The 22895-nt window shown below is 48.4% G+C and overlaps 5 protein-coding genes across 8 annotated transcripts; 2 read left to right on the plus strand and 3 right to left on the minus strand.

The window, feature by feature from the left end:
* Nucleotides 1–351: 351 nt before the first annotated feature.
* Nucleotides 352–4042, minus strand: LOC119126152 (ER lumen protein-retaining receptor 2). The gene is made up of 5 exons (XM_037257303.1): nt 3755–4042; nt 2517–2617; nt 2182–2340; nt 1794–2046; nt 352–1194 (listed from the first exon to the last, which is right to left on the minus strand). Exons 1-5 carry the CDS (start codon nt 3843–3845, stop codon nt 1160–1162), a joined length of 639 nt encoding a protein of 212 aa, XP_037113198.1. The 5' UTR covers nt 3846–4042; the 3' UTR covers nt 352–1159.
* Nucleotides 4043–4568: 526 nt separating this feature from the next.
* si:ch211-139g16.8 (immunoglobulin superfamily member 6) lies at nt 4569–6495 on the plus strand. Its single transcript, XM_037257321.1, has 7 exons — nt 4569–4647; nt 4718–4774; nt 4847–5173; nt 5334–5434; nt 5518–5565; nt 5844–5951; nt 6018–6495. The coding sequence occupies exons 2-7, from the start codon at nt 4720–4722 to the stop codon at nt 6069–6071; spliced, it is 693 nt and encodes a 230-aa protein (XP_037113216.1). The 5' UTR covers nt 4569–4647; nt 4718–4719; the 3' UTR covers nt 6072–6495.
* mfsd13al (major facilitator superfamily domain containing 13a-like) lies at nt 6221–21370 on the minus strand. 2 transcript variants are annotated; one of them, XM_037257222.1, is made up of 9 exons: nt 21361–21370; nt 10667–10719; nt 10369–10583; nt 9781–10095; nt 9208–9624; nt 8008–8162; nt 7844–7927; nt 7290–7433; nt 6221–7156 (listed from the first exon to the last, which is right to left on the minus strand). In XM_037257222.1, exons 3-9 carry the CDS (start codon nt 10525–10527, stop codon nt 7015–7017), a joined length of 1416 nt encoding a protein of 471 aa, XP_037113117.1. In that variant the 5' UTR covers nt 10528–10583; nt 10667–10719; nt 21361–21370; the 3' UTR covers nt 6221–7014. The 2 variants fall into 2 exon arrangements, with proteins under 2 accessions (XP_037113117.1, XP_037113118.1); XM_037257223.1 differs by having other exon boundaries at nt 10681–10719; nt 21361–21364.
* cdr2a (cerebellar degeneration-related protein 2a) lies at nt 11061–14188 on the plus strand. Of its 2 annotated transcripts, none has more exons than XM_037257232.1 (7): nt 11061–11292; nt 11648–11760; nt 12013–12161; nt 12249–12455; nt 12537–12833; nt 12972–13230; nt 13401–14188. In XM_037257232.1, exons 1-7 carry the CDS (start codon nt 11214–11216, stop codon nt 13653–13655), a joined length of 1359 nt encoding a protein of 452 aa, XP_037113127.1. In that variant the 5' UTR covers nt 11061–11213; the 3' UTR covers nt 13656–14188. The 2 variants fall into 2 exon arrangements, with proteins under 2 accessions (XP_037113127.1, XP_037113128.1); XM_037257233.1 differs by having other exon boundaries at nt 11063–11292; nt 12288–12455.
* sdr42e2 (short chain dehydrogenase/reductase family 42E, member 2) lies at nt 15608–20009 on the minus strand. Of its 2 annotated transcripts, XM_037257229.1 has the most exons (11): nt 19645–20009; nt 19075–19170; nt 18505–18562; nt 18326–18444; nt 18190–18265; nt 17739–17821; nt 17209–17346; nt 16935–17000; nt 16526–16589; nt 16373–16446; nt 15608–15955 (listed from the first exon to the last, which is right to left on the minus strand). In XM_037257229.1, the coding sequence occupies exons 1-11, from the start codon at nt 19999–20001 to the stop codon at nt 15707–15709; spliced, it is 1380 nt and encodes a 459-aa protein (XP_037113124.1). In that variant the 5' UTR covers nt 20002–20009; the 3' UTR covers nt 15608–15706. The 2 variants fall into 2 exon arrangements, with proteins under 2 accessions (XP_037113124.1, XP_037113125.1); XM_037257230.1 differs by lacking the exon at nt 16935–17000.
* Nucleotides 21371–22895: the final 1525 nt, after the last annotated feature.

A 22895-nucleotide genomic window follows, 5' to 3' on the forward strand; every position in this document is an offset into this window, starting at 1 on the left:
TCTACGAACCTGTTGTATTTTTACATTTGAGTAGATGCTGTTACTGAGTAGGAGGTGGAACAACTGTTTATATAAAACTGAGTAATTGTTAATGTTTTTCATATTAAACTTAATTTTAGTCTGTCAAATCTGGTCTCTCTGGTCTCTCTTGGGAGGGGGGGGCTTGACATAATTTTGCATAGGGCCCCCTGGAGGTCTGAACTGGGTCTGGATGTGGAAATAAATCTTTGTTGACTCGTCCTGCTTTGCTTTTAACAGACTGTCAAGAAAATTGCTCATAAGGAGCTTTTGCCTGTGCTCGTTAACCAATCAGCTCCCTGCGTTTTTCAAAAACTCCACTCAAATGCTCAGTAGCGATTCTCTTCAAAATCTTTAATGAAGCCGATATCATGCAAAATGAAGAAGACTGGAATTAGAAAGCAAAACCATCCCAACACTTGAGGAGTAGCCAACTTGGATCAGATTTAGAGCAGAAATAAGATTCTTAGCTGTTCATCAAAGCGGTGACGCCCGCTGACTGTCAGTCGCCAGTTCACATCCAGACAAGAAAGGAAAAGAACATGACGGCTGGTCTTGCTTGAAGCATTTGTGAACTCTATCATCATCTGTATTCTTTGTTGTTCATTGGAAATGTATTAATCGGTCTTTAAATTCATTCTCAGAGAGGATAAATGTATGAAATAATATGCATACAAAAAGAGGGAAAAAAAATTAAAAACACAAAAAAGTGTGACAAGTCAGACATGGCTGTAATGAGGCACTCAGATACACTTTGTTTTTTTTAATAAAACTATATGTACATTTCCTTACCAAGAGTCGCCCCATTTGTGACTGTTAAAAAAAAAAAAAAAAAAAAAAACTAATAAATTGGATATGGCAAAATACTAAAAAGTGTAAGAGCCTCCCATGAGTGGAAAAAAAGCCTTTTCTGCCACTGGACCAGCAATGAAAAGGGAGTTGAAGGCAAGAAGGTCAAACACGCAAATGTGACGTTGGACTCGAAAGGAGGTTTTGTTCCCCCCGCGCGCCGCTGTCGATCGGCCATCAAAAGTGTTTGTTTTGGTTTTTCCCTGTTAGTATCGGTCGGCTCACCGGCTGGCTAGAAGGCGACGGCGTTCCATCACATTGTCTCGGCCGCTGCCAGGACCGCGCGTGGGCCTTACGCCGGCAGGCTCAGCTTCTTGCCTTTCAACACTGAAAGAAAGGCAGCCGCAAAACAGTCAAGCATGCAGGAAAAGTGGCCATCTTATGAAAATAGGTTTTCGACTCTCAACAGCGGACTATAGCCTTGAAAAAAAATTACATTTTCCTGGCGACCAGTTTCATGAAGCGCCACATCATTCCTCACATCGACAAAAAAGATAAAAGCCTTTGAGAACTTTTCAGCTTCACTGTGTTTACATGAAACCCCCAGTTTGAAGATGATCCGATAAAAGAAACTCAAGGAGTTTGTTCAAGTATAAATTCTATAAAAGGTTAAAAATAAACCCCAACTTTGAAAATACTGACCCTAGTTTAGAAATCTAATTTGACACACTTGGTCGTCTTTAAAACCCTACTTTGAAAAACAAACGAGACTATCTCTGAAATCATGCCAACACATCTTAGCCGGACAAACTTCACTCCCTCCCACAACCATTATTTGCAGATTCCACGTTTTGGAAATGTTTCGACCAGTTTTACAAGCAATTGCCTTGTGTTTTCCTCAAATCTGACATGATATGTGTTGCACCCAGTATTAGATGCAGTTCTTGAAGAAGAAAAGGGCTCAAAATGCAGTTAATCGTGAATACCTTTGGTGACATAAAGGTAGAAGAAGTCGCAGTAGAGGACTGTCTGGACCACGCCGGCGACGATGGCGATCAGGTCAAAAAATCCCTCAAAGTAGAAGCGCCAGATCCAGTTGAAGAGGTAGAGGGTTCGATACAGGCCCAGGCAGAACAGATAGTGGGTGGTGATGGTCTCCGCCTCGCCCGTCTTACTGATCATGAAGAGCTGGGGCAAGATGGCCACCGACTCCAGGTAGATGGAGAACGTCCACAGGATCTGAAAACACACGGTGGGATATCTGCCTTGCTCCCGTATACGGTAGTCGCTGAAAACGTAGTGTTTTAATGCAAGACACCATTGATTCTGCAAGTGGCCTGTTAATACATGTCTATTAAAAAAGAAAAAATGCACCTCAAGGGGGGAAAAGTCATGGTTGATGAGCACGGACAGACCCCCGACAGGGACTACCAGGAACTCCACCCTGAAGCTGTCGTGATTGCCGTCATAGGTAGCCCGGAACTTGACGTAGATCAGGTAGACGGTGGCGTAGGCGCAGCCGATGTAGATCACCTGGAAAGGCGGAGCGTCGCACCATAAGTCAAGAGTGGCTCGCCGTGACGTTGCGCTCGCTCCCGGGAGGCCAAACTGTTGCCTTTGGTTACCGGTTCCAGTTCACCGCAGCGCAAGTCAATCACTTTTTGCCAGCCTATTGTTTGCAAACAATATGAAAATTCAAGAGAACTTACCTTCATGCACGTGTTGTAGAGCGAGATGAAGGATGTCAGCAGGTCCAAGTAGCGTGTGGTGAACACAATCGCAAAGAGGATTTGACTCTTTCCAGAGATACCTTCCGGAACAAGCACAATGATTTTCACTGCAAAGCCTGGAAACTGCAACCGATCCTCCAAAATTCTAGAACAGTGCCACCTCGTGGAATTACGGACGTATTGACCGTCGCTCAGAATTCCCAGTGCATCCTTTCGTGGATCTTGTGTTTGGCTTCTAAATGCAATCCTCCCCGTGTTTTTAAAGGATGAAGTTTCATGCAAGTCTTTTTTTGTTATAAACTGGACTCAAGCGTGTTAAAGGGAGCTCCCAGAACCCAGGCCTAAAGCCAATTGAAACTGTTCAGTGTGATTTCAAGAAGAATGCTGAGTTGATAACTTCTAAAAAGACAAATGTAATAAAATTTGAAAAAAATGGGGTCTTCTATTTATAGTTACGTTTCTTCAAAAGATATCACATATTTATTTAAAATGTCTACCTAAAAGGTAAATTCAAAACTATTAAGCATTGCGAGACAGTAACCTGAGAGCCTTCTCACTTTTCAAGCCTGAAATAAGAAACTAATTAGTAACAGGGCTCTTCCGTTATCGTGCAATCTAACAGCACGGGCTGGTGAATGTTTTTTATTTAGTTGTTGAACGCCCACAACAACGCGAAAAAGCGAGGCGGCGTGTTAGCATGCTAGCTACTTCCGTAGCGCGTCAAAAACGCCACGTCAGACGCCAGACTGAAAAAATCGAGCGTCGAACAACAAACGACGGGGGAGTGTAGAGAATGAATGTGGTAGAAGCAAAAAAAGCTGCTGTGCCACATACAGTATAATGCAATAAATGTGGACCTGTGATTTATGCAGGTATTCAGACATTTTGGACTTCATTAAATATGCAATTTACATCGCAGGCAAGCTAGTTTGTTGACTCCAACGATTGACCGCTTGTCATTAATCAATGCACACAACACTGACGTGAGCAAAACAAGAGACTAAAGATAAATTGCGACTCTTTATAGTAATGCTAAGATCCAGTTGTACTCGTCGTGCATGCTAGTCATTTCCGCAAATGAATGAATTGGGGGTCGCTAGCTTACTTCGCAGCTAACGCAGCAGGCGAATCAAGTAGACGATCAGTTTCAACTATACCTTACCAGCATGCTACTTTGTGTGAAGATGTAGAGATGTGTCAATGTGGTCGGAACTCACCTGCACACGACCTGCTTTTCCATATCTTCAGTAGCAGGATGATGATGGCTGCCAAGTGAGAAAGGTCTCCTGTCAGGCGGAAAACGTTCATGGTGACAAGCTCACAACTCAAACGCCAACTTAGATGAAATTCCTCCTCTAAAATTTCGACGTTCTACTTTTATAACCTCTGGTGAGATCTAATTGTTCGCTTTCACTCGGCAAGCAAACAGAGCGGCTCGGTTCTCCCCGGCTTGAAAATATGGCGAGTGTGCAGGTCGACGTGGAAGGGGGCGTCAACACAACACATGAACGGATTGCGGTTGGACATTATGTTTGATTGACAACGCAACAAGACCCGCCCATACACTGGGTGAGCGACATGTCACTTGCGTGAGACTGGGGACTAATCATATCGAAATGAAAGGAAGTCAATAATTATGCAGGTTTTTCAGTCACGTAGCTCTTTCCACTAACGAGTTAAAAAAAAAATAGAAAGTCATCCATCCATAATAAGCCACAGAGTGCACACCGGGAAGAGCCACAGTCAGTAAATTCTGATTTATAAACTACGTATGTCTTTACATTCTATTTAAATATTAGTTTGGTTTCATAAAGTACAATAATTGCTCAATCTTTTTTTTTTGTGGGGCCTGGAACATATTAATGGCATTTCCAGTCATTTCATTGGGGAACGTCGATTTGAGATACAATTGTTTGTTCCTTTTTTCCCCACATTGCATAAAAGGGAACAACATATATTTGACTGTTTTAATTGGAAATCCCTGCTGCTGCCTTTCCAAAACAGCTGAATGAGTTTTCGCATGAAATTTAGTGGGCCGATGAGTTCCGATATCATGTCCGTAAAGTTGCAAATACTCGCTGGCTGGGAGGAAAGAGGAAGGAAGTGTTGAGTAAGTGGAATTTACCCATTTCCATTGCCTCGTGCACGCTATCATGAGATCATTGACCATTTGTCCGCAGACATGGTGCCGTTGTTTTGGCTTTCTCTCCTTTCTCTCACCCGGCTGACACCAAAAGGTACGTACTTGGCCGTTCCTCGCTCATCACAAACGCACGACCAAAGTTGACGGCGTCAACCTATTCCATCAGGAATGGCCCAAGCTCACAGCTGCCTGTCACAACCGAGTGGCGTGATTTGGCGCCAACCCGGACAAGATGCCGTCATCCAGTGCAGCTTCCTTCCCGACTGCTTGGCCGAAGATCTAAGCTACAAGTGGTTCGCTTTTGAGCACAGATCGCACGGCACTCTTGACCTGGCCCAAAACCATCACAAGTACAGCCTACATGGAGCCGATTTACAAATTCGCTCCCTGAACGGCAACGACAGCGGGATTTACTACTGTGCCGCCACGACCCAGAGGGAACCGACACCCGGCGCTCAGCATGTTGGCCTGGGAACAACTCTTGTCGTGAAGGGTAAGGAAGAAACACAGGAACGTTCCCTATTTTAGTAATTGATTCATCTGTCCTAATTGATGAATCAGATTTTTTAAAACATCTGATTTTATGATATATATAAAAGCTGAATCGATACATTACTGGACATGTGGTGTTCCAAGTTTCCTTGTGCTTGCAGAAAAGACAAAACTCATGGTGGGTCATGTTCTGTTGTGGTTAACGTTCGTCGTCTTGGCCCTCTACAGCTCGGCCACGGTGACACTCATTGTTCAAAAGAAGGTAACGGATGCAGAACAGCTCCTTCCGTTGTCAAGGAGCAAACGCGTGCGTGTTGTAAGCTCGGCTTTCTGTGTGTATTTCAGTATGGCCTGAACATATGCAACTGTAGACGAACACACAAAAGTGACAAGGTCAGTTCTTTTTTAATTTTGTCAGTTTTTGGTACTTTTGGAGGTTGATGAGTGAACAATCCAGAGTAAAGGTCAGAGGAAAACACAGAACAGGAACCACCATAGCATTACACCACCGGCAGTCACTGGCTCCTTCGCACTGAGGCCACGTGTTCTTACGGCGGACAAAACGGGACGCACCGTTCGGGCAAACTGGGCGGGGGCGTGGCGGCTGTCTGGCCAGTGGGAACACAAGAAACACTCCTGCTTGCGGTTTCATAAACTTTGCTCGTCAACAGAAGAACACGAAGAGAACGAGAGTCTTCCACGACGTGCTGCAAGAGATGCACCGCCGACGCAACGGGAGAAGCAAAGAGACGGCGGAAAGACACCCGGCGCTGGTCCAGGTACACTCTGCTGAGTGAGGCGTGCGGGTACACGTGTGGCTCTGACGAGACTGATATGTTGTGCAGGCAGCAGCTGCCCAGGCGGATAATGCGCCCGATGACATCTATCAAAATGTGTAACACGGCGCTGCGTGTGCTGCACACCATTTGTTGTTTTGTTTCACTTCTTCTATCTGTCTTGAAGTGGGAACAAAAACAATGTCACAATGTTGTCTCACTTGAGGATTTTAACTCCCCCCAATACGTGGAGAGGCCATGCCAAACGTGGAGCAGTTGAGCCCGTCTGCCGAAGCAAGTGGCATCTTTATTATTTCCTAATATCATTACAAAGGGCAAAAGTTTCACTTCAAAACTGCAAAATCCGCCCCCCCAAGAAAAAAAACCACACACCTAAAACAATAACTAACTAAAAATTTGATGTATACATCTGAAGTAAAGCCTCAATCACATACTTTGATTACTCATTTGAAATAGGTCTGACTTTTAGATCCACTATGTGAGCACAAATAGAACTACCAGGAAAGAGGTAAAGAGTAAACCATTTTTTAAATAAAAGACAAAAGCCAACTTGTGCTTGTCATTTGCTCCTTGACACTTGACAGTTGATCATTGTACATGTCAGACAAGGTGCGTTGGGTTGCATTCTCCACTACGAACGCGCACCACAGCAGCGTCAGAAATCTTTCTGACCCACAACCATGACGTGGGGGTAGAAAATATTAAATTTAATGTCTAGAATGCAACAATGGGCGTTTCCTGGACAAATATGCCCCAAAGGCAACAAAACATCTAAAATTTGAACAAGTTGACCGCCCACGGGCATCACAGCACAGATCGTGTCGAGGTGCGCCGAGCTTCCAGCCGCATCACGCCAGAGTGCTTGGCCTCCAACCCGTGAGGCTCATGAATCTTGCTTGGTTCTGCTGAGGCAAAAGTCAACAGACTCTGCCGCTGATCACGTGGTCTTGTGACTCAGTCAAATAGTTGCATCTGAAAACACGCTGGCCGGCGCCGCTTCTCCGCAACGATCCGGCCCGATCGAGGCGGGTGGGTCGTTTTCTCACTAGCTGTCGGCGTACCTGCTGTCTACGGTGTGACTGTTGCGTATGGAGAAGGGCCTCCAAGCCAGGACTTGAACGGCGGCCACACACATGGGCACCGTGCACACCAAGTAGAACATGACGCTGTGGAGGCTTTCCGCGGCTCTGCGAAGGGGAGATGGAGCGTGCCAGCCCTTGTGAATTTGAACATTTCTCAGCGCTCGATCGTCTTCCGCTCACCCGGAGCCGACGCGAGTGCAAGTCAATTATTCCGTTTTTCACTTCACCGTTTATTTACCTCACGTCGACGTCCCGCCCGGCATCCTTCAGCTGCTCGTAGCCAAACTGGTTGAGAATGTTGATCACCAACATGGGCGCGAGAGACTGAGCGGGCTTAGTGAACAGGGCGTTGGTCCCAAACACCATGGATGACAGAGGGGAGCTGCCAAAATGCCATCAGAGAGAACCACTCACGTACACGCAACGTCTGCTCACTCAAACGCGAGCAACAAAGCAAAGGTCAGATGTTGACATGAGAAATAACACCATTTTGGCAGCGCTACAACTTCAAGAATACATTAGCTAGAAAGTTGCATATACAGATTTTGATTTAACTTTGCAAATCATTTCCACGGAAAGAGGTCTGCTCCCTTCAAAGCTGCACCACGGTAAACAAAGCAATTTCATTTGCATTCGGGAAGTGGGAGATTTATCGTTGCACTACAAATGACATCCGGTGATGCGTCGCGACGAGCAGATTAATTCAAAGCGGACAAAACGACGCAATCGGCGCAAAATAATCTGCGCCGGCAACGTAGAGAGAAGCGAGAGCTGGCGCAACACACACGCTACCTGCGCTTGTACTTGTGCATGTCGACGTCGATAATATCTGCCAGTGGCAAGCCGAACAGACTGAAGGTGGCTTGCACCGTGACCCTGCCAAGCAGAGAGGAGCGAGCAGACAAACAGTCATGGATGTAATCATCATAAAAAAAGAAGTTGATTGAATGACTTACATGCTGAGGGTGAGGAATAACGCCAGGATACGATAATTCTGAGCACCGAGGGCCAGCATAGAAGCCCCCATTAAGACCTCCAAGTAGAAGGTGTACAGGATGATTCTGTAGTAGCCGAGGTTGTGAAGAAGTCTGTCGCAGGTCAACACTAACAGCTGAGGGTGGGCATCAAATTAGATTTGCATTCAAATCATAGTCAACATCCCCCCAAAATCCTAAGAATCAGGGATGAGAACGACAAATGAAAAAAAACACTGAAAAGTAGCCGGGGTCTGGGGGCCGCATGCCCCACTGGGGGGGCCGCAGTGGGCCAGGGGCCGCAGGCCCCCCCCCAATGGGGGCCGCAGTGGGCCAGGGGCCACAGGCCCTTATTGGGGGCTGCAGGGGCCACAAGGCCCACAGGCCCCCATTGGGGGCCGCAGGGGGCCAGGGGCAACGCCCCGGAGGAGGCTCAGAGGCAAAAGCTCCCTGGAAACTCCTGGATTTTAGCACTATAGCAACCCCAAAACCATTAATTTCATCACTCAATCTCAACAGTTTTGTTAAAGAAATATTCCTGCTTGGTGGGCTACCAAGGTGAATATAATACAGTCAAGCCTCGGTTTTCGACCACAATCCGTTCCAGAAGGCGGTTCGAGAAGCGAATCGGTCGAATTCCGAATCTATTTTCCCCCATTACAAATAATTGAATTTGTTTAATCTGTTCAAAGACTTTTTTAAGCATTTTTTCATTTGCGCATTTTTGTCCGATCACGCAACCGTAGCGCGTCGCCGACCGCGCAACTGCACCGCGCTGGTTGCATTATTGTGACAGAGCCGTCGCTGAAATTTAGAAAATATTTTTAAAGTCCTGATGTACTTTCCAAGATTGAAGTGGACCTCAGTGCGCAGGGATCTTAATTTAGTCCGATCGCGCACCCGCAGCGCGTCGGGCGCTCACTGTCGCATTGCTTTAAGAGCGTCTTTGTGTTCCGAGTTGTAAGATGACGCTGCTCTCGAGCCATGCCCATCTGAAGCAGTTCCTGATCCCGTTCGACTTGCCCCCCCCTCCCATATAAAAACAATTGTCTCAACGGATCTACACGATTCACAAAAATGATACTCCCAACGGAAAAAAACACGGAAATCCGCGGATCCACAAAAGATTCTCATCCCTGAAGAATGAAAGCGTTGCGCTTACCCCCCTTCCCCCATCACTACCTGAGGACAAATGAATCCCGCGCCGTACATGACGCTCCTGGCCAGTGGCGAAAGCACGTCTGGGGGAATCAAGTGCTCGGTGAATATCAGTGTAAAATTACTGAAGAACGCCAGCATGAAGACCTGGAAAAAGTTCATGAGCACAAAGAACCGGAAGTCCCTGTTGATGAGGATTTGCCAGGTCAGCATTTTCACAGTGTAGGTGGAAGACTCGGAGCAGCTGGAAGCGGGCTCGTCTAAGTCGTCGGACGCTTTGTCGTCAAACTGGCTCTGGCTGTGGAGGCCCGTGTAGATCATGCAGACGCAGCTCAGGATGGCCACGAGGACGGCGAACGCCTGGAAGGCTGCCAAGTCCTCCATATTCTGGGACAGCATGCCGCAGAAGAGCACGCTTGAGGAGCCCAGCAGCGACGCCACCTGGGAAGTCACAAAGAAGCAATCGGGTAGACGGCCTGTGTCATTTTGTTGACATCGTTAGAATGTGCTCCTACAATTTTTTTCCTTTCAAAGCATCACTGGCAAAATATGACAACAATATCATCCTCCAAGTTTCCCGCCCACCTTTAACTTTACCTGGTTGTACTTAATGAGTCTCAGTCGGTTCTGATGCTGGCTGGAAATCTCGGCGAACAGGGCACACTGCGCCAGCAGCACAAACGTGAGCAAGCCGTCGAAGGCGCACAACGCCACTGTCAAGTGGACGCCGCACAGCCAGTCACTGGGGGAGTAGGACCTCCACGGGAACCAGGCGATGAGGAATGCCAAGGAGTAGAGCGGGGCGCCATACAGGATGGAGAGCCGCCGCTGAGAGCAGCACGCCATTTTGGAGTTGTCTTGCAGGTATCCAAAGAGAGGATCATTGATGGCATTCCACAGCATGTACACCACCTGTGCAAAGGCAAACTGCGTTTGTAATATTAGCAGGCTGATTACAAATAAAAATGATATAAAATACAATAACCTCAACGGTATTCAATTTGGAATTCACGAGCAAACTGCTCAGTGACTTTGCATCTTTGTTTAAAAATTAACTCCACAAGCATTCCTGTAAGACAAGTTTAACAATATACTTCAAAACTGCCTGTTATCATAAATACACGAACTGCAAGCACATTGATAGTCATGTTGACACAAGGCGCGTACTAACGTCGTGACACTCACTTGAGATTTGTGGAAAGCCCCCTCGGATATCTGGTACTTGCTGATGAAGAGCTTAACGTAGTAGAAGTTGAATATGTTGTTGATCATGGCAGCTCCCAGAGTGGTCATGGCATAAGCCAAAGCCGCCGGGTTTACTCCCAAATGTCGCTGCAGTTTCATGATGCCTCCTCGCACACCTTTCGCCTTCCGCGGCCACCGCAGCCCCAGATGACGCTCTGCAAACCGTCAAAAATCGGTCAAACGCACCTTTAGTTGAGCATTTCGCAGTTATTAGCGACACAAAGCACCAAAATGTAACTAATGGTGTCGTGCCTCTGTGAATAGTTGTGTCAGATGGTGCCACACTGCAAACTGTAAGAGTTCATTAATAAACTAAGTAACGTTACTTCCTGGACAACAAGTTGTTTGTCAAGAAGGCGGTACTTTGACGAGCATGCTGATTGGTCGAAACGAATTTGACGTCCGGGATGATCGTCTCTCACACACACCGGAAACCGAAAGCTAAAACCAATTTTTTTATTTTAAAATATACACAACTTCGATAACTCACTATTCTCTCAGAGCATTGAAAGAATAAAATAAAATTGTCGTTATCACAGAGTGTATACACAACTATAGTTGCTTTTTTCCCCACAGTGTATAGTTGTTGAGACGACATTTTCTATGGGGTGCCACCTGGCGGCTGTTTGTATGTATTCGCGACATGCCACGCGTCTGTGTCAGCACACCGCCCCGAGTGGAGCTGCGGATTTGCTGTGCAGTTTGGCAACAGGGCGGAGTGCGAGAGCAACTCGGGAACAACTTGCATTCATTCTAGTCAGACGCTGCGGTGGTCGTTTGTAACAATGTTAACTGAAGGGATTCTTGAGGACGATTTTGACAAAAATGGAGATACCTGGTGTGTTCAGCGGGACCTCGAGCACGGTAAGACTATCCACCAAACGTTATTGAGCTAAGGCATTAATCACACAGGCCATCAAACAAAACTACCACAAAAAGTGGGTACAATAGGATTAGGTGCTAGAGTTTCCGTATTTTTTTTTTTTTACAAGCGACCAAGGTATATCAATTATTATATAGTGAAAGATGTTTCTTATCTCGTTTGTAATCCTCATGGAGGATTTATTATATCGCATTAGTTGTATCAAAGTGACCTGAGGAGTGGAGAGATTGAAGCGACGAGGCAGGCAGATTTGTATCCAGGGCAGGGCTCGGGCCAAATATGTTGTCGTCATGTATTTTTGACGATTTCAAGTTTGTTTCTACATGTTTGGGACAGATCTCCATTTGGCTGCTAAACTAGGCAAAACCCTCCTGGAGCGCAACCGCGAGTTGGAGCAGGCGCTTCAGCACATGTACTCCGCCAACGAAGATCAGCTGCTGGAAATAGAGGTGGCATACACACACACACGCACACACACGCACGCACACACGCACGCACGCACGCACGAGCCCAGAGCGGGCGAGGAAGTCAGCAGTGGCGTTGCCCTGTTTTGCTCACTGCTGCTGTCGTTGTGTTTAGCAGCATGCTATTTCGGGAATGAGGCTGCATAAGAGAGCACTGACAATAGAGTCGGTGAGCGTCGATTGAAAATGACATCACTTGACTCCAACTCCAAACGTCTTCCTTGTCCTGTTGGCCAGTATCTGGCCAAGCAGGTGGAGCTGCTGCGTCACGTAAACGAGCAGCACGCCAAAGTTTATGAGCAGCTGGACCTGTCCACCAGGGAGCTGGAGCGAAGCAACGGGAGGCTCGTGCAGGACGAGCGCCTGGCCCAGAACAAGATAAACAGGTCAGCCTATCTCATCGAGATGAACTTAGCTGGTGGGCTACAGACTCACTCATCCCCAAATTCCCTAAACTGTCCAACAAATCATAGGTTTGGCCCGTTCCTCATTTGTCTTCCGTCTCGTTCCAGTCTGACCGAGTCCATCGAAGGACTACAAAGGCACGTGGAGGCTCTGCGGAACCGGCTGGGGATGCTCATGACTGCCCGATCCAAGCAGAACAAACAAGAGCGGCTACGCAACCTTAGCGCGCAGAGCGTTTCCTGTCTTGGAGAGCTGCTTGACTTGGAGCCCGACAGGTAAAGAGTGCAGCGTCCCGGAGGTCTTCCGGGCACGCCCACTTTGACTTTGTCGCGTCTCCGCTTCGTACCCAACCATAGGCGACAAACAGATGGACGGCGGTTGCCCCAGGAATCCGTGGTCAACCCACATCGACGCCGAGACCCAGAAGAGGAACACTGGATTCTTCTTGGATCGGTCCGCACTCTCCAGGGTCAATTAGCAACGGAGAGGAAGCGTCGGGAGGCGGCGGAGCACGAGAGCGAACTCGCGACCAATGACAAGCAAGGCCTGGAGCGACGACTCAGCCTCCTGGCAGGTTCCCAGGCCAGGCAGGTGGAGCTGAAGCCCCAAGTGGAGCGCCTGAGGCTCATGTGGCGTGACGACTGCACATCCAGGTGCATGAATGCTAGTTCACTCAAAACTTCCATATTTTTGCGGTTACATTGTAACATAGCAATCGGGCGGGCCCCAGTTGCCAAGTAAAGAAGCGCAGACTGTTTAGGATGCTGATTTTAGGTTCCTGTGCGACCTAGGAAACCAGACCGACTACTTCTTCCCGACGCAATGTTCTATGACTCATTCGATAAATCCGAAGCGGATCAAGATGGGTCAGAGGAGGCAGCTGATGAGATGACTGAAGGCCAGGATGAGGAGCGCCAGGGACAGAGGCGCAGGAGCGCCGCGAGCGTGTGGGACGATCACGACAAGATGTGCGTGAGGAGGGCGGAGGTGGTGAAGCAGAGGGGTGTCCTGCTGCTCAATGAGGTGGACGCGCACTACAACGCACTGCAGGTCGCTACCAGCCACGCATTTGCTCATTTGATTTTTTTTCTTTTTGAAAAATAATTCTCTTTTTTTTTTTTTTTTTTGCTGAGACCAAAGCACTGCTTTGCGGATATGTCAGTGCCAATCAACTCTGACAATTACAATCGGCCAGTGAAATGCATGCGCGTGTGTTTTAGGTGAAGTACAACGAGCTGCTCCAGAGGTGTCAGCAGCCAAACGCGGGGCTCACCCACAAGTCCGTCCAGACGTCCCGAACCCCGTCCGTGAGCATTTATCCCCGCCGCCGCCTCTCCGGTTCGCCAACAGAAGCCTCAACGACGTCGGAGGAGCCCAATTACAAGGTTCTCTTCAAGGAGATCTTCACCTGCATCCAGAAGACCAAAGAAGACGTGCACAAGCCCAGACCCGTCAGCGACGCACCCGCCATGTGATCTCATCGGTCCTCACCTTGGACTATTGGGCACTTTCAAACCATTCTGGTGCTTCATATATTGTGGACCAGGCGCCAACTGTCTATTCAAATGCTCCGAGGCTTTAGTCAGTCAGCACTGATTCTTTTTGTCATTCTCAGTTACTTGAAACAGTGATAGTACTAAAAAAACCTGATTTATACATTTCAAAAGTATTTGCCGATGTCTCAGCTGCAAATCAACACGTATTACATCACAGGCAGGCATGCGTAAACACTTTAACGCCGTCTTGTGCAATGAAGTGTTGGAATGTTCTAATAGGATCAAAACGGTTTACGGTAATGCTAATAATGACCCTTTTATATATATTTTTTGACTGAAATACATTGGAACAATGACACTGCTCTTAGCACTTTCCCATTATTTATTTTTGAAAGAGTTTATTTATATTTTGTTGCAAGGAGTTGACTGAATGAATTGCCTGACACTTGTGACTCAAACCATCACAGATGTAAAAAAAAAAAAAAAAGTTTATAAAAAAGTATTCATCACATATAGCGTGGGAGTATTTTTGTGTCTTGTTAACTGTGTTTATTAGATAGTATGAATACACAGTGGGTGGAACCAAGTCGAATGCAAAATTCGGGGAAAACACGCTGTCAAAGTCAAAATTCACACACTAAAAACTCAAATTTGACCGTGAATGACGTGAGACTGGAAATTCCCCAAAAGCTCGAGTGGGTGGATGGCTCACGTTTCCTTGAGAAAAATTGAGTAGTACAGCAGCAGTAATACAGTAGCGCCCTCCTGTGATAGCCTGAAGAAACACACGGCTGAAGAAGCACGACAAAAAAAAAAAGAGCGAAAGGTCGAAAATCTTCAAGCTTTGAGTGTTTGTCTAAAATGAATGTCAAAATTAGATTCAAAATGGATAGTTTACTAGGTAAAACTATTTGTCTATTTTTATTTTCATTACAATCAATACAATCAATTTGGAGAGAAAAAAATAATTACCGTGATTTCCCATGCATAATGCGCAAAATTTAACTAATTTATTGTCCTAAAATTTGGGGTGCGCATTATGCATGGGTACAACAATTTTTGAAGAAAATCTCCCTCGAAATAAAACTTGAAATCACCTTTCTTCTTGTTTGTTGTCAATCGCGCATCGCATTCAGCCATCCTGCCCAACACACTTAGTCAGTAAAATTCATAATTGACGACACATCGTTTGATGCGATGGTGCAATCCTTGATGGTGTGTTATTGTCAAATATTGTTAGTTTTTTAATCTCCATCGCAAACCGGATATCATACGGAGGCCGCCATTACAGATGCGCAGAACGGATGCGCAAGACACGTCAGCTATATAAAGAGCGAGAGTTCAGTTCTAAATGCGTATTACAGGTAATATTTGATTTCACAACACTTTGCCTTGTTCCTTTCTTCTCTGCTGTTCACTTCAAACACGCTCCATACGAACACAATGCTCTCGTATCAGACGCTTGCTCGATCACCTGCTCGTTTGCTGTCACAATGTACCCTACACAAATCCGAAACATTTCTTCGCTATCGAGTTTGCTAGCGCATGCGCAGTGATACTGACCGGCAGAATAACATCCGGTTGTTCCCGAAGATGATCTTTTTTCTGAAATTATTTTACGTTTACGTACTTAAGTAAGAGTCAAAATTTGGGTGCGTATTATACATGGGTACAGGCTTTTTTCCAGCATCGACATGCCATTTTTAGGGTGCGTATTATGCACGGGGGCGTATTTTACATGAAAAATTACGGTAAAATGGGACTCAAGAGTACCTTAAAAGATAAAAATTGGAACGGAATTAACACTAATTAAATGACAGTAAAAATAGGCTCAGATAAAAATTTAAGAATAACAATTTTTTTAAATATTTGGAAAATGTTACTTGAAATGTCAAGTAAAAGTGAATCATTTGATCCAATGAGTCCGTGGCTACAGATGACAAATTTTATTATGGCGCGAGCTTACTTTGGAAACAAGTGCGTTCAACACTGACCTTCCATTCGATGACTTTTTAAATTTTTTCACAATGTTAGCGGTCAGCCAGAGTCTGGCTCAACAAGACGAGCAGTATGCCCAAAGCCATCATCAGCAACATCACCAGCACACGGACTCCATGCAGCTGGGGGGTCCAGTGGACCCCAGGAAAACCAGAGCGAGCCTGGCGGGATTTCAGGTACTGCTCCACAGAATCTGCTAGGCTGTAGGATTTGGGACAGTAGCCCAGCTCTCTGCGGGCCTTGTCTATTTTGAAGGTGTGGCTGACGGCTATGTTCCTCACCTGCGCACAAAAAACACACACACACACACACACACACACACACATAGGGCAACGTTCGACTCCATTTTCCCGCCACGGCCTCGCAACAACCAGGGTTTTGTTTCGTTCACGATCGTGCGTCCGCTGGCAGATGTCTGACAGACTGAGCTGTGGCGACGCAAGCTCAGCTTTGGTTTCGGCTTCATTACAAATTCATGAGGAGCACCTTTTCGGCCGTGACTGCACTTCTTTAAGATGGATGGTCTGCTCCCCTCCACCCCGATCCCTTCGGTGGGAGGCTTGTTCTAAGTTTTCATGTAAGTTTTAAAGCTTTAAAATAAAAATAGCACCGGCCGGCGGGTGTATTTCCATCACCACGCTTCGTGTTCAAAAGAACTCTGTGAGTGGGAAAGGCGTGAAAAAAATAGAGCTTGTTACTTCACTCCTGGTGAGCAGCAGAGGCACCTCCATCACGGGTCTCAGCAATAGGTGCAAATATTCCACCAGGACAGCTGGGGAAAGAACACGAGTGATGTGACAACAGGCACCGCATAGGAAGCCTTTAGATGTTTGAATCCAACAAGGCGCTACCTGCTGAATAGACGAGCCAAACGGGCAGGTTGATCAACGGCTGGCTGTAGCCCAGCCTCTCAAACTGCAACAAAAACAAGAAACCATTAATCATGCACGCAATTCAAGAAAACGCACCTGGCGCCTGAGTTTGTCCAATTCCGTTATCATCAATAGGCTGCTGTTTGGGAAAAATTGATTTTCAACAACAGCTTATCGTTAGCAAATACACACCAACAGAATAACTTTGGCAATCAGGTGGTGACTAGTTGCCCCTTGTGCTTTTAGAATCACAGCAGGACTCTAAACAGGCTGTGGTGGTCACACTCAATAATAATAATAATAATAATAATAATAATAATAATAATAAAACACTAAAAAGGTCCAATTGTGATCCATATGAAACATCAGCAAACATTTTTTAACTCACAAGCGGCATTAACCACACAAAGAGGTTAACTGACAGTCCGTCGTTGATGAAATAGGCCTGGCCACTCTAGACAAAAAAACAACACATCAACAACACAGAGAGAACAAAATTGGCGCAGCATTTCATTCATGAACTAAGACACGATGCGATATGTTTGGATATGAAGCGGTGCGCTACAGCTCCGTGCAATAACATGGAATCTAATAAAGCTAGACAACCCTAACAAAATAATATTCAGTGAGGTAAAAAGCAGTACAGTAAGATACACACTCACAGCGACGCAGCCTTCTTTTATGGTGAGAGCCTCCGCGGCCAGCCTGTGGGCCAGCACCAGGTTGTCCACGTGCACCCAGTTCATTCGGGCCCGCCGGTCACCAAAGCGGAAACTGAACAAGCGACGCTCCACGTTCACCTGACACGTAGTAAAAGACAAGGTCAGATTGACCATGAACATGAAAACTCGCTTTTGGTGCATTTTGTTGTAGTTGACTCAAAGACCCACATAGAGTAGCAACACAGACAAATTGGAAAAAATAATCATGTATGTGCTTGCACTATGCAAGGCCAGCTCATGTCAAGTCAAATCATCTTCATTGTTGGCTGTGTTCAAAAACTCAACCTTCTAAGGCACCTGACGAAGAAGAAATGCTGAAAGGCCTGGAGAAGAAATACTGGAAAAAAGACGGAGCGTAACTGGAGAGAGCCGTAAATAATGCAAATTGTTTCCCGGCGGGAGACGGATGGAGCGACGCGGGACCTGTTGAGTATTTATGTGGGTTAAAAATGTGTGCGAGTGTTCCTCACCATGACTCTGTGGAGGTGCCGGCGCGCTTCAGGACCGTAGATGCCGCAAGGCCGCAGGACGCAAGTTCTCAGCACACCGCCACCTGCACGGCACACAAACCTAAGCACGGACCTCTCGTGCCTTCGGAGTCAACCAAACAAACAATGGCACTGTGGTGGGCTGCGACGCCATCTTGAACCAGAAGGCTCTAAGCTTAATTAAATATATAAGGAGGCGGCTGTTAATGTGGTGTCGGGTCACATGGCAGACAAGAGGGGAGAGGTCTCACACCTGTCCATGTCAACGAAGTGGAAATCTGACATGAGAGGCTGAGAGGACATGAGGTGCCATGAGCAAAAATAATCTGGCTCGCCATCACCAGTGGCTCGGCTCGCGCACGATACTACACAACGTAGATGGAAGATACATTTGCTTTCCAAATGCTCATTTTTCCACGACAACATCACGTACCTTTGAGGGAGCACCCGTTGGCGGAGAGGACCATCTGCTCCGCTATGGCTTTGGTCCGTGAGTAGTGATCAATGTGCTGAAGTGCACAAAAGTAGACTTAAAACACATCCTGGACCCACGGCGAGGTGTTACCAACCATGTCGGGGGGTACGCAGGGGACGGAGGCCTCGTCACCGTCCTCGATGGGCTCTCCTGCGAATACCGCATTGGTGGTGCTGGTGTACACCAGCCGGGGAATGCTCCTTTCTCTGCACACTTTCAAAGAAGGAAAGCGTTATCGGCGTGCTACTTGACGCTCGTCCAAGCCCGCCTCACCGTGAAGAACGTTATCGGTGCCGCCCACGTTGACAGACTCCACCTGCTCTCTCCTCAGCTGGTGCCAGATATGAAGAAAATATTTTACTTTGGAGGTACATACACAAATGATTGTTTTGTTGTTGCTTCAATTCAATTGAAGCTCGGCTGCTCCAATCTTTACAGAGGATGAAGAATATATGCCGGTGAGTATTGCAATAAATGCACATGAGTTGGCGTTTTGCAACGCTTGTTAACGTTATGCTATAGACACTTGTAATATTAGATGTGGCCGTTTTAAATACGCCGCTACCGCACGGCGCTCGTATTTTAGCCTTTTTGTGCACAAGTCAAGGAAAAAAAACAGAAGACCAATGATGATGACATACAATGATACCTATAAACAGATTATTTTGTTCAGACAATAAAATTTTTCGTTGTTACCTGCTGACAGTTTCGACTCTGAAGAAGACTGGAGTAGCCGTCGAAACTGTCAGCAGGTAACTAAAAACAATGTTATTGTCTGAACAAAATAATCTGTCTATAGCCTTACGAAGACATGATGAATCTCATCGAAATAATACACAATACCTGTTCCGGACCAGACATGCCGTAAGATGCAGAGTGGAACACGCAGTCGACCTCGTCACAAACGTCGAAGAGGGACAAGTAATCCCGGATATCGCTCTGCCCCAACAAGAGAGGAATAGTCAGGTTTAGGAGATTCACGGCCGCCGTTTTGCTCCAGTATAACGAGCATAGGCGAAGCGACACGAGGACTGAGCGGCCTGTGGAAAAAGAAATGACTATAATTAAGTTAAGAGCAACCTGAGGTGGGCAGGTGAAACCCGAATCATGTCGTCTGACCTCTGCGGCCCGGTCAGCAGCGCCTTGTCCCATTTGAACCACATAGACGAGGCACACGAGAAGCTCGCTGATGGCATCTTGACGCAAGTGCCACGTAACGCGCTTGAGTTTCAAGCGCGCACCGACGAGACGTGCGGCGGGAGGGCGAAGCAGGTGCGCTTGTTGCTTCTTAGCTATTATATTCTGTGCGCCGCTGAACACCAAAATAATGGCCCCATCACGTAACCCCCTGGAAAAATGCTGGCAAGCTTTCGGTGGCTGCGTAAAACAACTCTCGGGCCCAATATATTGTACCTGATGGAAGAGCGCTCCATCAGGGAGGTCCAGCGAAGGTTTGTTGAGGTCCAGGAGGATGACGGACATCCCCTGTGCAGCCAATGCCCTCCCTAACCTGAAGCCAAAGTATCCCCCGCCACCGGTCACCAGCACCTTCCGAGCAGATGAGCCCGCTTTGGAGGCCCCGTGGCCCAGGCTGCCGTGGCAGGTCGCCGTGCCATTGGGCCGCTGCCGCGGGGTCGCGGGAGGGGGGAGGTTGTGCGGGGACTGTCCACTAGCTTGGAGGCGGCAAAGGGAGACGCTCTGGCGGGGAAGTTGCTTGACCCGGCAGAGGGAACCTCGCCCCTCGCTTGTGTTGCCGCCGCACAGCTCCATCCGCGCATTGCCTGCATTGTTGCGAAGGAAAACGATTTTAACAAAACGACATGCAAAATATGAAGAACAAGATGATCAGGTGTTGCCGCCTTTTGTTAAATGACGCAAAAAAACAACCTTGTCCAGAAAATATACGTCCACACAATAACTTTGTTGTATCTCATCATATGCATTTTTTTCAGATTAAATTGTTTCTCATTTATTTATTTATTTGCCCCTCCGTGAGTCGTCACCTTATCGTGGTGGAAGGGTTTGCGTGCCCCTATGATCCTAGGAGCCATGTTGTCTGGGGCTTCATGCCCCTGGTAGGGTCACCCATGGCAAACGGGTCCTAGGTGAGGGGCCAGACAAATCACGGCTCACACGAGCCCCTTATGACGAACAAAATAAATGGACACAGATTTCCCTCGCCTGGACGCGGGTCACCGGGGCCCCCCTCTGGAGCCAGGCCTGGAGGGGGGCTCGAAGGCGAGCGTCTGGTGGCCGGGCCTTCGCCCATGGGGCCCGGCCGGGCACAGCCCGAAAAGGAAATGTGGGTCCCCCTTCCCATGGGCTCACCACCTGTGGGAGGGGCCAAAGGGGTCGGGTGCAGTGCAAGCTGGGCGGCGGCCAAAGGCAGGGACCTTGGCGGTCTGATCCCCGGCTGCAGAAGCTGGCTCTTGGGACATGGAATGTCACCTCTCTGGCTGGAAAGGAGCCCGAGCTGGTGTGCGAGGCAGAAAAGTTCCGACTAGATATAGTCGGACTTGCCTCCACGCACAGTTTGGGTTCCGGTTCAAGCCCTCTCGAGAGGGGCTGGACTCTCTTCCACTCTGGAGTTGCCCACGGTGAGAGGCGTCGAGCAGGTGTGGGTATACTTATTGCCCCCCGGCTGGGCGCCTGCACATTGGGGTTCACCCCGGTGAACGAGAGGGTAGCCTCCCTCCGCCTTCGGGTGGGGGGACGGGTCCTGACTGTTGTTTGTGTCTAGGCACCAAACAGCAGCTCAGAGTACCCACCCTTCTTGGAGTCCCTGGAGGAAGTGCTGGAGAGCGCTCCTTCTGGGGACTCCATCGTTCTACTGGGTGACTTCAATGCTCATGTGGGCAATGACAGTGAGACCTGGAAGGGCGTGATTGGGAGGATCGCCCCCCCCCCGATCTGAACCCGAGCGGTGTTCTATTATTGGACTTTTGTGCTCGACACGGATTTTCTATAATGAACACCATGTTCAAACATAAGGGTGTCCATGTGTGCACTTGGCACCAGGACACCCTAGGCCGCAGTTCGATGATCGACTTTGTAGTCGTGTCATCGGATTTGCGGCCGCATGTTTTGGACACTCGGGCGAAGAGAGGGGCGGAGCTGTCAACTGATCACCACCTGGTGGTGGGTTGGCTCTGATGGTGGGGGACGATGCCGGTCCGACCTGGCAGACCCAAACGCTCTGTGAGGGTCTGCTGGGAACGTCTGGCGGAATCCCCTGTCAGGAAGAGCTTCAACTCCCACCTCCGGCAGAGCTTTTCCCACGTCCTGGGGGAGGCGGGGGACATTGAGTCCGAGTGGACCTTGTTCCGCGCCTCCATTGTTGAGGCGGCCGACCGGAGCTGTGGCCGTAAGGTCATTGGTGCCTGTCGTGGCGGCAATCCCCGAACCCGCTGGTGGACACCGGCGGTAAGGGATGCCGTCAAGCTGAAGAAGGAGTCCTATCAGGCCGTTTTGGCCTGCGGGACTCCGGAGGCAGCTGACAGGTACCGGATGGCCAAGCGGAACGCGGCTTCGGCGGTTGCTGAGGCAAAAACCCGGACGTGGGAGGAGTTTGGCGAGGCCATGGAGAATGACTTCCGGACGGCTTCGAGGAAATTCTGGTCCACCATCCGGCGTCTCAGGAGGGGGAAGCACCGCAACGTCAACACTGTTTACAGTGGAGATGGCGTGCTGCTGACCTCGACTCGGGACGTCGTGTGTCGGTGGGGAGAATACTTCGAAGACCTCCTCAATTCCACCGACACGCCTTCCATTGTGGAAGCAGGGCCTGGGGACTCTGAGGCGGACTCTCCAATCTCTGGGGACGAAGTCACTGAGGTAGTTAAAAAACTCCTCGGTGGCAAGGCCCCAGGGGTGGATGAGATCCGCCCGGATTTCTTAAGGGCTCTGGATGTTGTGGGGCTGTCAGCTGGATTGGCAGACTGGGGTGGTGGTTCCCCTCTTTAAAAAGGGGGGACCGGAGGGTGTGTTCCAATTACAGGGGAATTACACTCCTCAGCCTCCCTGGTAAGGTCTATTCAGGGGTGCTGGAGAGGAGGGTCCGTCGGGAGGTCGAACCTCGGATTCAGGAGGAACAGTGTGGCTTTCGTCCTGGCTGTGGAACAGTGGACCAGCTCTTCACCCTCAGCAGGATCCTCGAGGGTGCATGGGAGTTCGCCCAACCAGTCCGCATGTGTTTTGTGGACTTGGAGAAGGCGTTCGACCGTGTCCCTTGGGAGGTTCTGTGGGGGGTGCTTCGGGAGTACGGGGTGCCGAGCCAACTGATAAGGGCGGTTCGGTCCCTGTATCACCGATGCCAGAGTTTGGTCCGCATTTCCGGCAGTAAGTCGGATTCGCAGCCGAGGCGTTGAGGGTGTCCGGTTTGGGGACCTCAGCATCGCGTCTCTGCTTTTTGCAGACGACGTGGTGCTGTTGGCTTCTTCAGGCCGTGATCTCCAGCTCTCACTGGAGCGGTTCGCAGCCGAGTGTGAAGCGGTCGGGATGAGGGTCAGCACCTCCAAATCCGAGTCCATGGTCCTCGATCGGAAAAGGGTGGAATGCCCTCTCCGGATCGGGGATGAGATCCTGCCCCAAGTGGAGGAGTTTAAGTATCTTGGGGTCTTGTTCACGAGTGAGGGGAGGATGGAGCGCGAGATCGACAGGCGGAT

The sequence above is a fragment of the Syngnathus acus genome, chromosome 8, assembly GCF_901709675.1.
Source record: "Syngnathus acus chromosome 8, fSynAcu1.2, whole genome shotgun sequence".
Taxonomy (NCBI): Eukaryota; Metazoa; Chordata; class Actinopteri; order Syngnathiformes; family Syngnathidae; genus Syngnathus; species Syngnathus acus.

Excerpts from the sequence above, each read along its gene's own strand:
- LOC119126152 (XM_037257303.1), bottom strand. The coding sequence starts at position 3,845 with ATGAACGTTTTCCGCCTGACAGGAGACCTTTCTCACTTGGCAGCCATC. Across the intron at positions 2,047-2,181 it reads ATGACTTTTCCCCCCTTGAG|ATCCTGTGGACGTTCTCCAT; the intron begins GTGCATTTTTTC and ends GTGTGTTTTCAG. Across the intron at positions 1,195-1,793 it reads CTACCTTTATGTCACCAAAG|TGTTGAAAGGCAAGAAGCTG; the intron begins GTATTCACGATT and ends CCTTTCTTTCAG.
- si:ch211-139g16.8 (XM_037257321.1), top strand. The coding sequence starts at position 4,720 with ATGGTGCCGTTGTTTTGGCTTTCTCTCCTTTCTCTCACCCGGCTGACA. Across the intron at positions 4,775-4,846 it reads CACCCGGCTGACACCAAAAG|GAATGGCCCAAGCTCACAGC; the intron begins GTACGTACTTGG and ends CTATTCCATCAG. Across the intron at positions 5,174-5,333 it reads AACAACTCTTGTCGTGAAGG|AAAAGACAAAACTCATGGTG; the intron begins GTAAGGAAGAAA and ends TTGTGCTTGCAG.
- mfsd13al (XM_037257222.1), bottom strand. The coding sequence starts at position 10,527 with ATGAAACTGCAGCGACATTTGGGAGTAAACCCGGCGGCTTTGGCTTAT. Across the intron at positions 10,096-10,368 it reads GGGCTTTCCACAAATCTCAA|GTGGTGTACATGCTGTGGAA; the intron begins GTGAGTGTCACG and ends GCCTTTGCACAG. Across the intron at positions 7,928-8,007 it reads TTATTCCTCACCCTCAGCAT|GGTCACGGTGCAAGCCACCT; the intron begins GTAAGTCATTCA and ends TCTGCTTGGCAG.
- cdr2a (XM_037257232.1), top strand. The coding sequence starts at position 11,214 with ATGTTAACTGAAGGGATTCTTGAGGACGATTTTGACAAAAATGGAGAT. Across the intron at positions 11,761-12,012 it reads ATCAGCTGCTGGAAATAGAG|TATCTGGCCAAGCAGGTGGA; the intron begins GTGGCATACACA and ends CCTGTTGGCCAG. Across the intron at positions 12,162-12,248 it reads GCCCAGAACAAGATAAACAG|GTTTGGCCCGTTCCTCATTT; the intron begins GTCAGCCTATCT and ends AACAAATCATAG.
- sdr42e2 (XM_037257229.1), bottom strand. The coding sequence starts at position 20,001 with ATGGAGCTGTGCGGCGGCAACACAAGCGAGGGGCGAGGTTCCCTCTGC. Across the intron at positions 18,563-19,074 it reads GCATGTCTGGTCCGGAACAG|CTGAGGAGAGAGCAGGTGGA; the intron begins GTATTGTGTATT and ends ATCTGGCACCAG. Across the intron at positions 17,822-18,189 it reads CAACGGGTGCTCCCTCAAAG|GTGGCGGTGTGCTGAGAACT; the intron begins GTACGTGATGTT and ends TGTGCCGTGCAG.